The 12,789-nt window shown below is 35.2% G+C and overlaps 1 protein-coding gene across 1 annotated transcript in view; it reads left to right on the top strand.

Annotated features, from left to right (window-relative positions):
- The first annotated feature begins 1,321 nt into the window (after positions 1 to 1,321).
- Positions 1,322 to 12,789, top strand: part of LOC112779723 (serine/threonine-protein phosphatase 7 long form homolog) — a 43,546-nt gene continuing 32,078 nt past the window's right edge. Inside the window, exon 1 of the mRNA XM_025824061.1 lies at positions 1,322 to 1,384. Within this exon, the coding sequence (XP_025679846.1) occupies positions 1,322 to 1,384 (63 nt within the window). The remainder of the gene's footprint in view (positions 1,385 to 12,789) is intronic.

Here is a 12,789-nt window from a genome sequence, read left to right as displayed (position 1 = left end):
GAAGGTTGATTTCTGGGATTACTAGTTGATTGAGTTGAATTTTGGAAAGGATTATATGATATACAGAAAGTAATTATGAATTAATGAGATTGGAGTATGATTGATTTGTTAAATTGTGAATGTCGGATTGATTGAGAAACGTCTATTTGATAATTGTTGAGAAAGAGCGAACACGTAAGGGTGGCTAAACTCGAGTTTTAAGCGAAGTGCTGACAAAATTTTTATAAAATTTGGGACTTTTTGAAATGCTATTTTAAAAGACTTGGTTTTAGAAAGTTAAATTATTTGAGACTTATTTAGTTGGGAAAAGATTTATTCTATTTTGATTTCGATTTATTAAGAAAGGTATAATGTTTTAAATTCTATCTTTTGAGAAGGGAGTTTGTTTTAAGTAATAATTTGAGTTCTGTTTATTAAGGAAAGAAATTTTTATTAAATGTTAAAGAAGTTTAGCTGTCTAGAAACTAAACGTTTTGAGGTTATGTAGGTGAATGAATAATATGTTGATGTGGAGATATGTATAGTTAAACGGTGATGTAGAAGTACGTTTACTAATATGGTGATGCGAAGGTATGAGTATGTAATTGGTGATGTGGAGGTATAATGAAAATAAAAGAAAATGATAAGCAATGAATGAAACAAAAGTTGAGAATTGTATATTAAATGGGCCTTGTACCAAATTGCTAATGTGAAAGTGCCCACCTAACTGATAGCCTAAGATTGCTAATGCGGGAATGTTCGCCTAACTAATAGCATTATCTTTTACCTTGATGCCAAGATATCCTAATTGACATGGGTTCGCCCATGATGATAATTGTACCTGACTGACATGATAAAGAAACCATATTCGGGGTTCACCCCTAGTAACGTCGGGTTGCAGGTAGACAACCGATGCATAAGCTCATGGCCTGCACTAGGTACAGGCATGCATCATAAATTGTTTGCGCATTTGATTGTGATTGTTTAGTGTTCATTCTTTCTGCTATGTGCTATCTGCTTCTTGTTAATTTTTAATTCTCTGTTTCTTGTTTGTATTTTTAAAAATTATATGATTTAACTTTCTTCAAAGCTTAGAACAAGATAATAAAATTAGGAATAATAGTCATAGAGAATAGCATGAGAATGACATTGATCCCAAAGAAAGAAGCCAAGAAAGAATTATGTCAGAGCCCACGATACGGAAGTAGCCGAGAGACTTAGCAAGCGAGTTATTACGATAGAGCCAAAACTCTAGGTTTTACGAGAGAGATGCGCTTTCACGATGTCACTTTACTGGGAACCATATAGGTTCTCACCTCTTCCTTTTTCCTTTCCCCCGTAGATGGAAGATCCAGACTTGATCGCCGCCACTGGAGTCATATTCAGAGAGGTACCAGAGGAGCACGTATTGTCGGACCCCACAGGACATGCTCGAAACTAGTCTTGAGCTGATGGTTGCAGACTTGTGCCTCGACGATAGAAAGAATGTATGATAGATGGTATTCGTTCCTTAGACTTTGCTTTCCCTCACTTCTGTAGCATTTTTTAGGGGTAGGACTTGATATTTTCTTTTCTTTTAGTCCGAGTACCAGCTTAGGGGTTTTCTATATGAACCAGGTATCTGAAAAGTTGTCAGTTATATATATATATATATATATATATATATATATATATATATATATATATATATATATATATATATGTCAAGTTTGTATAAACTAACCTGAGATGTATACATGCATGAGAATTTTCTGTAATCTCGTTACTGATTTAATTTTGTTATTAGTTTGGTGTTTATTTTATATTATATATCTCTGAAGATTGCTAATAGGTTTATTAAGAAAAACATATAATAAAAATAAGCTAACATACGCAAGTTAGTACGAAAGGCTCATATGTAGTAAGTATTACCTAGTCTAGAGTATTATAGGGCTATTGGGAAGTAACACCTGATCACTGGCAGTGATCTGGACCTACCAAAAATTGGGTCGTTATAATTTCCATGTGGCACCACAAGAAGAGTTTATCAGTGTTGCTTTTGCAAAATGAGGATTAGACATACGCGAATCGTTTCTACAAGTGGCCAGGCAAATAAAATACTTCATAGTAGGGATCAACTACTTCACTAAGTGGATTTAAGCAGAGCCCCTAGGATCAATCACAGCTCAATGAAGTCGGAAATTCCTCTATAAGAACATTGTCACGAGGTTTAGAGTTCTATTCTCCATTACCACTGACAATGGTGCTCAATTTACAAACTCAACATTCTAAAGCTTGGTGGCAAGTCTAAAAATTAAGCATCAATTCACATCAGTCAAGCCAACAAACATGCAGAAGCTGCAAATAAAGTCATATTGGCAAGCTCAAAAGAAGACTATAAGACGCAAAAGGAGCATGGTCTGAAGAGCACTTCCAAGTCTTATGGGCATATCAAACAACTCCCTATTGAGGTCAATAAAGAAAGTACAAGGGTAAGATTCTACAACGAAATTGGTAATATTCAGGCCCACAAAGAAGAGCTTGACCTCCTCCCAAAAGTCAAAGAACAAGCTCGGATAAGAGAGGGGCACTAAAACAAAGAAGGACAACCACATACAACAAGAAAGTCATAAGGAGGAAATTCTTCATGAACGACCTTATCCTAATCCGAAATTACATTAGAATATAGAAGTCGGGCGAAGAAAAATTAGTAGCCAATTGAAAAGGACCTTACAAGATTGCTGAAATCTTAGGAAGAGGTTATTACAAAGTGTCTGACCTCAAGGGCAGCGAATTGCCCAGGTCATGGCATGCTTGTAATACGAAGAGATACTTCAACTAGAAAGCAAATCTTGCTCTCTGTACTCTTTTTCCTTGACAAGGCATCATAGCAAGAGCTAAAAGTTATAAAAAAAAACTCTTGGTGGCAACTAGCAAATACTTGTAAATAATTTTGAACAAATAATAAATGTCCTTTAAACAAATTTCTTTACGTAATTCTTTTTTACAACGACCTTTTAAGGTCGGTCAAAACAAGTTAAAAAGGCTTTTGGATCATGCATATGAACAAATCCTCCAAAAATAGCTTGGATAGAACGAGCTATTCTATATACAATGATGAAAACCTTATAAAAACTTGAAAAGGGAGGGAATAAGTATGTAATCCCTTCACCTAACGCACCAATTCATGCTCGAAAAAATGCAAAAATTACGAGCCAACCTATTAAGTGGCGTTCGAATAAAGCAACGAGGTTTGAATGAGTGTCTAATAGTTATAGTACAACTTGATAATTTAAAGCAGCTCACGAGTTGTACAAAATTAAGCAAAAATAACATGTATTTCATGTGAGTTGTTCTTAAAACAAGTCATAAATCTTGAAAAACAATTTGGATCTAAACGAGTTGTACAATATCAAACCTAGAAAGTAAGCATGGCTATGGTTAAACAATTTGAAAGGCTACAAATAAACCTTAAAACTACTCACATCAAAAAAGTTGGATGAGGTTATACTAGTAAAATGAAATTTCAAAGAAAATGATTTGTATCAAAACAAATCATATGAAATCAAAATGGTTTTAGAAATGATTTGTACCACCACAAGTCATCGTGTCTTAATAAATCTGACTACCAAGTTATGCAAGTTAGATCCAAAATACGAATTGGTCAAGAAACAAGTCATTCAAAAAACAACTTGTAACCTTTCTGAATACAAGCATGCTTATTAAGTAAATGATGCAAAGTCATAAGAATAATAAATCATGGTAATTAAAAAGCAAGCAATTAAGCCCAAGAAAGGGATAAAACAGTATTAAAATATTACAAACTAAATTTATTCTCACAAGACCCACAAGGGGTAGCCTGCATGACCTATTTGGTAGAAGTCAAATGAGGGATCTCTTTGATGACTGAAGTAGAAGCTTTGAGGCTCTGAAGAGCTATTATAGTTTTCTCATCCTCCAAAATTAAGACAATCTCACCATTAACCACGATCTTATTGGGATCAATAGTTGAGAGGTCAACATCGGGGGCGATTACTTGAAATTGGGCCTTCAAAATCTCTAAGAGTATCCATGCCCTTTATAATAGAGTCTTCCAACTCTTTATACTCCATCTTCAACTCCTTTAACTTGGACATTAGCTCAAATTTCCCCCATAGACCTAGGTATAACTCTCCTCTGCTTTCTTCTTCAAAGCCTTCACCCTATCAAGCTTCTCGTTGGAGTCCTTCACCATCCCTCTCAGCGTAATAGCATCCAAATAGTTGAAAAGACATTCTTTTCAACCTCTCTTTTTTTTTGGCTTTTTTTAGCTTGCCCATCTCCTTACGAAGATCGGACACTTCTTTCTGAGTAGTGTTGAGAGAAGTATGACGGAACTTCTTCAAAAGGGCAGTACAAACCCAGCAGTACAAAGGCTCCCCTTTGCTACCATTTCAATGTTCTTCTCTAAAGAGACATCATCCATGGCAATAGAACTCCCAGGGAGAATGTACTCCTTGCTAAAGGAAATAGCATCAAAACCATGGTCATAGACACTGCCGTACGTAATGGAAGGAGCTTTACGTTTGCAAGAGGTGTTTGAGTCTGACTCACTCTCTGATTCTGAAAAAGGAGGGACGGGAGGAACAACTTGGGTATCAGAGCCCTTTTTTCTTTATTTTCTAGTTGTTTTTAGTTAGAATTTATTATGTTTTATTATATTTTAGTGCAAAAATCTTCTTTGGATGCTACTTTGAGTTGTTTTGGTGTTTTTATTATTTCAGATAAAATTTGGGCAAATTTGGCAGAGTTTTGTGCAAAACAAGAGGAAGAAAGTAAATGTTGTCAACCCTGACCTTCTTGCACTCCAATGAGCATAACGTGAGCTATTGAAGTTTCATTGACGTGGTTTCAATGGCGTTGGAAAGCCAACTTCCAGAGCTTTTCAACAATATATAATAATTTATACTTTTCTTCTGGAATCACTGTCATAAAGGGCGCTAAATGTCAAGCTTAACGTTTAGCGCCTAGGAAGACAAAATCAGTGCCCAAGTCACTGCCAGTTCTGGCGCTGAACACCACCAAAGTGGCACCGAATACCTACAACAGCCCCGGACCCGAGAAACCTTCATAATTAATAAAGATTTGAAGACACCAAGTTTAAATTATAAGGAGGTTCATTAGTTAGTCAAAGAGTCATTAAGAAAAGATTCTATTTGATTAGATTTGATTTTGTTTTGATTTAGTTTGAATTTGAACTATTAGATTTTATTTTGTTTTGATTTAGTTTGAATTTGAATTTTAGGTTTAGTCTTAGAGGTTTTTTTACTATAAATAGGGGACTTCTTTCTTTCCCAAGGGCCAACTTCTCTCGAAGGGGGATCTTCTCTCTTCCGCACTTTTCGAAATCCTTGTTTTTTCTGTAAGTCATGAGCCATTAAACCTCCTTGGTTAAAATGGATTAAGACTATTACTTTTCTATTTTAATTAATGTATTGATTCAGTTTCAAGGATTACTTTCATTCTTAATTTTATGAATCTGGGTGGAATGAGAGTATGACCCTTATTCTAGATGTATTCTTGTGACCCTTGGGAGAGGTCTCTTACCTGAACACAGCTTGAAAGTAAATTCCTCCTAAATTGCTAATTGCTTGAACTAATCTGGATACGTAACATATAATCCGTTTAGCTTTGGGTAATTAGAATTTTTGTGGCCATAAACTAGATTTGAATTTAACCCTCTAATCAGAATCAAGTGACCAAGAGATTGGCGGTCGATGAAGGTTAGAGGAGACTAAATCACTAAGAGATTAGGATTTACTCAATTACAGTTTGCCATGAAATGAATCTTACATGATTAAAATAGTTGGTAAGAAAAATTGATCCGAAAAAACAAAACATTTCCAATACCTTAACTGTTTCTCTTATTGATTTCTACACCAAACACATTGTTTGCTTTCTTTACTCTTTATTTATTGTTTAATGCTCTTAAAACCCACACAATCAACTTTTCTGCTTGCCTGACTAAGCTAATCATTCGACCATTGTTACTCAATCCATCAAGTCTCGTGGGATCAATCCTCACTCACTTGTGGTATAACTTGGTATGATCCGGTGCACTTGCCGTTTAGTTTGTGGATATTCTAATTCCGCACCAAAGCCTGAGTAAGCTTCCTGGGTTGAGAGGAGGTCGACCCTTTTTTTAGGAAAAGAGGTGGGAGCATCAATCAACTTTCCCGCTTCTTTGAGTTGGGCCTGGCGAGCTGCTACGTTCTTCTTGGCTTGATGAAGTTTATTATAATGAGCTGAGCCACTAGTAATTTTTCTACAAAAGAGCAAAGATTTAGTAACAAAATAAGCATAGAAAATCTATCTAGAAATTAAATCTATCTACTTAGCTCAGTTTTAAAATTAGAAATTTCTTCATATCTAGGTAAGGAGATCAGCCTCAATTCTCAGTACAAGAAAACATATACTGATCTCTCTCTCTCTCTCTCATTTCTATAAAAAGGCTGGGCCTTACTAATCGGATAGACTTCAAAATAATAATTTTTAAAGTCATGAAAGGAATCCTCAAAATTAAAAAACACCTTCATACCCTAAATAGATCGAAAAGAAGTCCATTGTTGCTTCTTAAAGCTAAAAGGTTTGGTGAATTGAAAGAGATAAAAGAGGATCTTAAGGGATACGAGGAGATCAAGCTCACGACAAATCAACTTATACACTTTCATGAAGCCCCATAAATTTGGGTGAAGCTAGGTAGGGGCATCTTTGGAGGTTAAAAGAACATCCATCTCAACCTAGTAAAGAAACATTCATACATGAACAAAAAATGTTTGTTCGGTGTATTATATCAGGCGTAGCAAATCCTTTCTCATGATCTAGGGCCTCCAACACATAATTTTCTCCTTTTCTTGCCTCCTACAAATCCGATATTCAAGTCAAAATTCTTTTAACATCTCCCTATCAACTATAGACACAACATCCAATACCATGCTATCTACCTAATCTAGGTCGACGAAAATGTTAGAAGGCATAACTTGTACTACTGAACAAGACATATAAAAGATATACTTACAAAAAAAAGGGACAATAAAACGACTAAGTTACTAAAAATTGGAAAAAGCTGTAAGTTGAACAAATAAGTAAAACATTTTGCATCATCATGGGAACCTATTTTTTCTACCTTTAAACAACTACAATGGTCAAAAGAATGACTTACATCAACAAAGCATTAAAATGGCACCATTGTAGCCACAACAATGGTACCATTCACAGGAAACAAATCTTTGACTCGTAGGCAATCACAAAAATATCTATGATAAAGGCAAAATGTCTATGATAAAGGCATTTTCAAATCAAGAAATGCAAAAATATTTTTTGTGAAGCAACATTTTTAAAAATTCTCAAATAAAACAAGGAATGATTCTATAAAAATGATTTAAGAGTCGTTCAATTTTAAGAAACCAGAAAGGCATTTCCAGCACAAAAGAAGACAAAAAAAATCATTATCAAAAGAATTCAAACAACGAACAAGAGCTACAAACATACAAACGAAAGAAGTAGTAAAAAACTAACCTTTTGATGACGAAGAAGATACCGAACAATAAACTTAGAAAAACAGCAACCTCTAGAAAATGCAAGAAGAAACCTTGAAATGAACACCAGAAATAGGAAGAGACAATTCTAGAAGAGAGAGAGAGAGAGAGAGAGAGAGAGAGAGAGAGAGAGAGAGAGAGAGAGAGAGAGAGAGAGTACGATTTTCTTGCAAGAGAAAATAGAGAACTTTTTTGAAGAAGAAGAAACGAAAAAGAGAAAGAAGAGAAGGGGTCACATTTATATAGTGATAGGGGTAAAAGAGTAAAGTCACCCCAATTTAAATGATGGCACACGTTTTCAGAAAAAAAGCGCACAAGCAGTTACAAAACAAAACGTTACAAAATGTTACAACTACTCAAAATCACGTCGAATACCTGACTTCTACAGATGCCAATCACGTCAGATTGTCCGACTTGAATCGGAAAGTTTTATCTAGACTCCACGGCCGACTTGATTAATTAATGCTTGAGCTTGAAATTTAGCCTCAAGTAGGGCACTCTTCATATCCTAACCCATTACAAGAGCTTGGCCCAAAATGATTAAAAGCTCAATCAACACTCTACAGAACAAGAGTCCAAATCTACACCACGGCCTGAGGTCGGACATAGCAACATAGGTCTAACTCTACTTGTTTAAATAAAAACTAACTCCTACAAATTCTCCTATTGATCTAGAAAGGAGATCTCAACAATTCCTAGATGAAAGGGGAGAATAACCACCCACCAAGATAAGAGGATACGCTATAGAAAGATAACTCATCATCCCTACTGCTATATCTACTAAAATTCTACCTAAAAATCTTATTAACTTAAGCATCAGAGTTCTTTGTAGGTACTCCCACCATCCTCTCCAAAGAGCTCAGACAGCAACATGTTGCTAAGAAGATAGAGGAGCATCTCATTCTAAAAGAATTCTAGACCTCGCATTCAAACCCAAATCACATTGGTTCTAGGTAAGCCTCGGAATAACTTTTAAATCCGAAAAAAAATTAATTCAACTTTTATTTTCCAACATCCAATTTTTTTTTTTTTTTTGAAGGAAGTTCGCCCAGATCTTAAGCAAACTTCAACGTTTTGAATGAAATTCGCCTAACTCCTCAACTAACTATACCACACCCACCCACCTAAAAATAATTAAACATACATTATAAATAATAAAATAATATTTTTGTAGATAAAAGTGTCATCCATATTCATCAAATATTTATAATAAATTTTTTTCATTTTCTATGTGTGTTATTGACTATTGGCATATATTATAAAATTTTTTATGTTATACTCTCAATGATTTTTTATTTCTCTTTTTTTATTATGTTTACCCTTAATCTTCTATTTTACACCATATTAATATTAATGAGTTCACCAGTATTAGTATGCTAGTATTAATTAAATTTAAAATAAATAATATTTTTTAGATCAGAAAAATATTAATGAGTAAGTACTTTATTGTACACAATAATATTTTTTATATTAAAATAAATATTTAAATATGACGTAAAATAGAAGAATAAGGATAAATATAATCAAAAAAGAGGAATAAAAAAGTAGTTAATAGGTAGATGACACTTTTATTTATAAAAAATATTATTTATTATTTATAACGTGTATTTAATTAATTTTAGATGAGTGAATATAATAAAATTTTTTGAAGGGTTAGACAAACTTCACATATTATGTGGAATTAGGCAAACTTCGTCTTAAATATTAAGGATTGCCTAAGACTTAAGAGAACTTCCCAAAATAAAAATAAAATTTAAAAAGTAAAGATAAATTAAGTTTTTTAAGATTTTCTTTTATTTTATTTTAGAAAAATTCCTAAGCTACGCCTTTAATAAACATAGGTTGAGAGGAAAAGAAAGGGGGACTGGGGAGGGGCAAACCTAATATAAGATTTAAAATATATATTAAAAATAAACAAACAAAAATAAATATAAACCCCCTTCCTAACACACTCCAAAAGAATCTAATTAGTTTAGTTTTCATTTATGATGGAAAACTTAAAGAAATATTAATTTAAACTTTTAAAAAAGTGAAACAATTGTTTCCCTGTAAATTGTAAAGTAAAAATATCCGTACAGAGCAAAATGAGTGAAATACGAAATGTCATACAATATGGTCCAACATCCATAATGCAAAATACACAAAAGAAAACAACAATACAACATTACACAAACCATGGAAAATTAAGTACGCACACCCATTATCTTGCCTCTAGCTACTTCAGCTTTGTACAGATTGAAACACCTCTAATTTGAACCCAAAAATTAATTTGAAACATCCAAGTCCATATAATTTGCATCAAGACACTTCCTTTCGCATTGTCGAAACTGATTAATTACACGGATCTGAAAATATCTAATAAGGCAAATACTAGTGTTAAAAGATCCTAGGTTCTAGCACACTAACCACACTGGGGTCTACTAAAGGTCCGTGAATTGGTGGGCACTCAGTTGATATCCAGGGCACAGGTTGGCTGAATCCATAATTTTCTACTTTAGGCGCGTTGCTGTTCTACCTTGCCAAGAGACGAACAGAGGACGTTCTCGTCTAGTAGAAATTATAGTTTAAAGAAAAATGGTTAGAATTAGTAATTTTTTTTTTGTTTTATTTACTTAGCACAAACATTAAATTGTCTATAATAAATAAATTTTATTAATTTTTTAATTTATTCTCATTTTTTTTCATTCAATAAATTTGAAACAAAAAATATAATAATAAAAAATATAATTATAAAAAGTTAACAAGAATAATAAATAAAAAATAAAAAATAAGTTGTATTCTTGGTCTAGTCTCTGTGTCCTTCGTGCCAAGATGGACACAAAATACACTAATTCAGTGCCTTTGGAAACAATGTCTTTGTTTATGTCTCATCTGTCAAACACAATTTTGTGTTGCTGTGTTCCTGTCTCAGTGTCCCGTCCCTGTAAACAAAAGCAGCCTATATGTTAGGATCAAACTCTTGACCTTTCGGATCTAGAGTTTTAATACCATGTCATGATACCACTCATCAAAAAAGCTTCAACTAATGGAAAAGGGTAACACTAATGATTATATCTCTAATACTCCCTAAACCTCCATTATACATATTGAAGAAGTATTCCATTGGCTCCCTATACTTTCTCTTAATATTTTATTATAATGATATTTTATTAATTTATTTTGATAATTTACCTTTATAACTCATGGTTCTTCATTTTTGGCCACTTTCTGTTTTTTTTTCTTCTTCGTATATAATTTTGAGAACTATCTCTTTATTTTTTTTTCGTTATAAAAGTCGAAGTTCAATAGTCAATAAATTTTTGAGATTCGAGCGTTTAATTCAAAATTTTTTTAAAAAAATTAATCTGATTAAAGTATTTGTTTTTTCTTTATCTTCACAATTGTACTGGATTTGTCAAGGAAGGAAAGTGAGTTAGACATTGTCGATAAAAGAACATCGATTTTTGTGAGCTAATATAAAAAAACTAAAATTTGATAAATTAAACGTGAATGAGATATGTTTTGTTATTTGATTATTGATTGAATTTTTTGGAAATATATAAAACTATATTTATTTGATGTTTTGATAATTTTTTAAAAGCACAAAAAAAACATAAGTGTCGAACATCCAACTAAAATAAATCAAAGATGCCGGGTGCCCCCTTTCAAATAATCATAATTCATAACATATATGTATATAGTTGTTCTGGCCCAGTCCAACTAGACAAAGATCCGGATCCGGGGCACCCAACCCAGCGGCCTGACGAAATTGAACCGGGAAGCGACCTGAACGCCGCCTCCCCCTCTGCGTGATCAAGGACAGATGGAAAGGAAACTTCTAGAAAAGAGGGTCTACTCCTAGGGACCCACACGCGTACAAACTATATAAGAGGAGGGCCTTATCCCTCTTCGAGGTACGTCACCTAACTTTTACTCTATTTGCCGCCTTTGTATGGACACTGACTTGAACGTCAGAGTCCTTTTGCAGGTGGCCCCTCCACACCAAATCGCGACTCGGCGGGACCTCACGCCCCTAACCTCATCCCCTTCACGTCGATCCGGGAGATCTTGACGCACGAAGGCAAAACGAATCCAGCATCCTCACCATCCCAAGCATCTGGCACTTCCGACCCGTTCAGGGACCGAGCAACCGAACATTGGCGTAGTCTGTGAGGATCCCTGGCATGAATAGATTTCTTGTTGGAACCAGTTGAAGGGCGTGAAGAACATGAAACGCGCGGGGAAGTGGGAGCCGCCGGACGAGCAGGGTGGCCTCCCTAGCTTCCTCTAACGAGTGCACGATATCCCCCTCTCACAGGGATGAACCTTCCTCCCGCTCTCATGAAAGAAGTCCCTTCGGGGGACGGGGGCGACAACACGAGAATCATGCAGGAATTGTGCCACATAGTGCAAAACCTTGAGAGGGAGCTCACGGCCAGGGATCGTTACTGACCTAGCCTGAGTCTCTGTCACACCCGATCTCCTCAGCGGAGAGCGGGACCTCAGGGAAGAAGTCCCCAGAGGGACCACATCAGGCGTAGAACGAGTGCTCGGTCCCCCTCGGCCCACGCTGAGTCAGAGGGCCAGGGCAAAAACAGGGAAAGACTGATAAACCCCTATTTTATGATTCATCTTGTGCTTAAATTGAGTGTTTTTATCAACTCTTCACCCACTTATTCATATGAATTTGTATGGCTTTACAATTCCTTTCTTATGATATGACATATGAGAAAACATGTTTCCTATGCTTTAGAAATATTAAATTTAATTATCCTTTATTACCATTCGATGCCGTGATTTGTGTGTTGAGTACTTTCAGGTTGTATAGGACAGTAATGACTTAAAGGATGGAAAGGAAATATACAAAAATGGAAGGAAAGCACAAATGGAGTTTTTGAAGAAAACCGACAGCGATGCGTCCGCGTGGACAACGCAAACGCGTGCTTTGCGAAAAGTGGCATCTGCGCGAACGCGTGCATGGCGTGAACGCGTGGCTCATGCAAAATACAGATGACGTGGACGCGTGATTGACGTGACCGCGTGGAAGAGCAACACTCCAGATGACGTGACCGCGTGACCCACGCAGACGCGTGACGTGCGCGATCTGCAGAAATTGCAGAAGTCGGACCCAGCAACTGGTGGACCCTTTTTGGTCCAGATCCAAGTCCAGAGAACACAAACTAAAGGCTATAAATTGGGAAATCCATCCATTCATCGATATAGATGATACAACATACATTCATACATAGTTTTAGGGATATAGATGTAGTTTTTA

This window comes from Arachis hypogaea, chromosome 3 (genome assembly GCF_003086295.3).
Source record: "Arachis hypogaea cultivar Tifrunner chromosome 3, arahy.Tifrunner.gnm2.J5K5, whole genome shotgun sequence".
Classification (NCBI taxonomy): Eukaryota; Viridiplantae; Streptophyta; class Magnoliopsida; order Fabales; family Fabaceae; genus Arachis; species Arachis hypogaea.
Note: the sequence above shows the minus strand (reverse complement) of the source record. Positions and strands in the feature narration are given on the sequence as shown.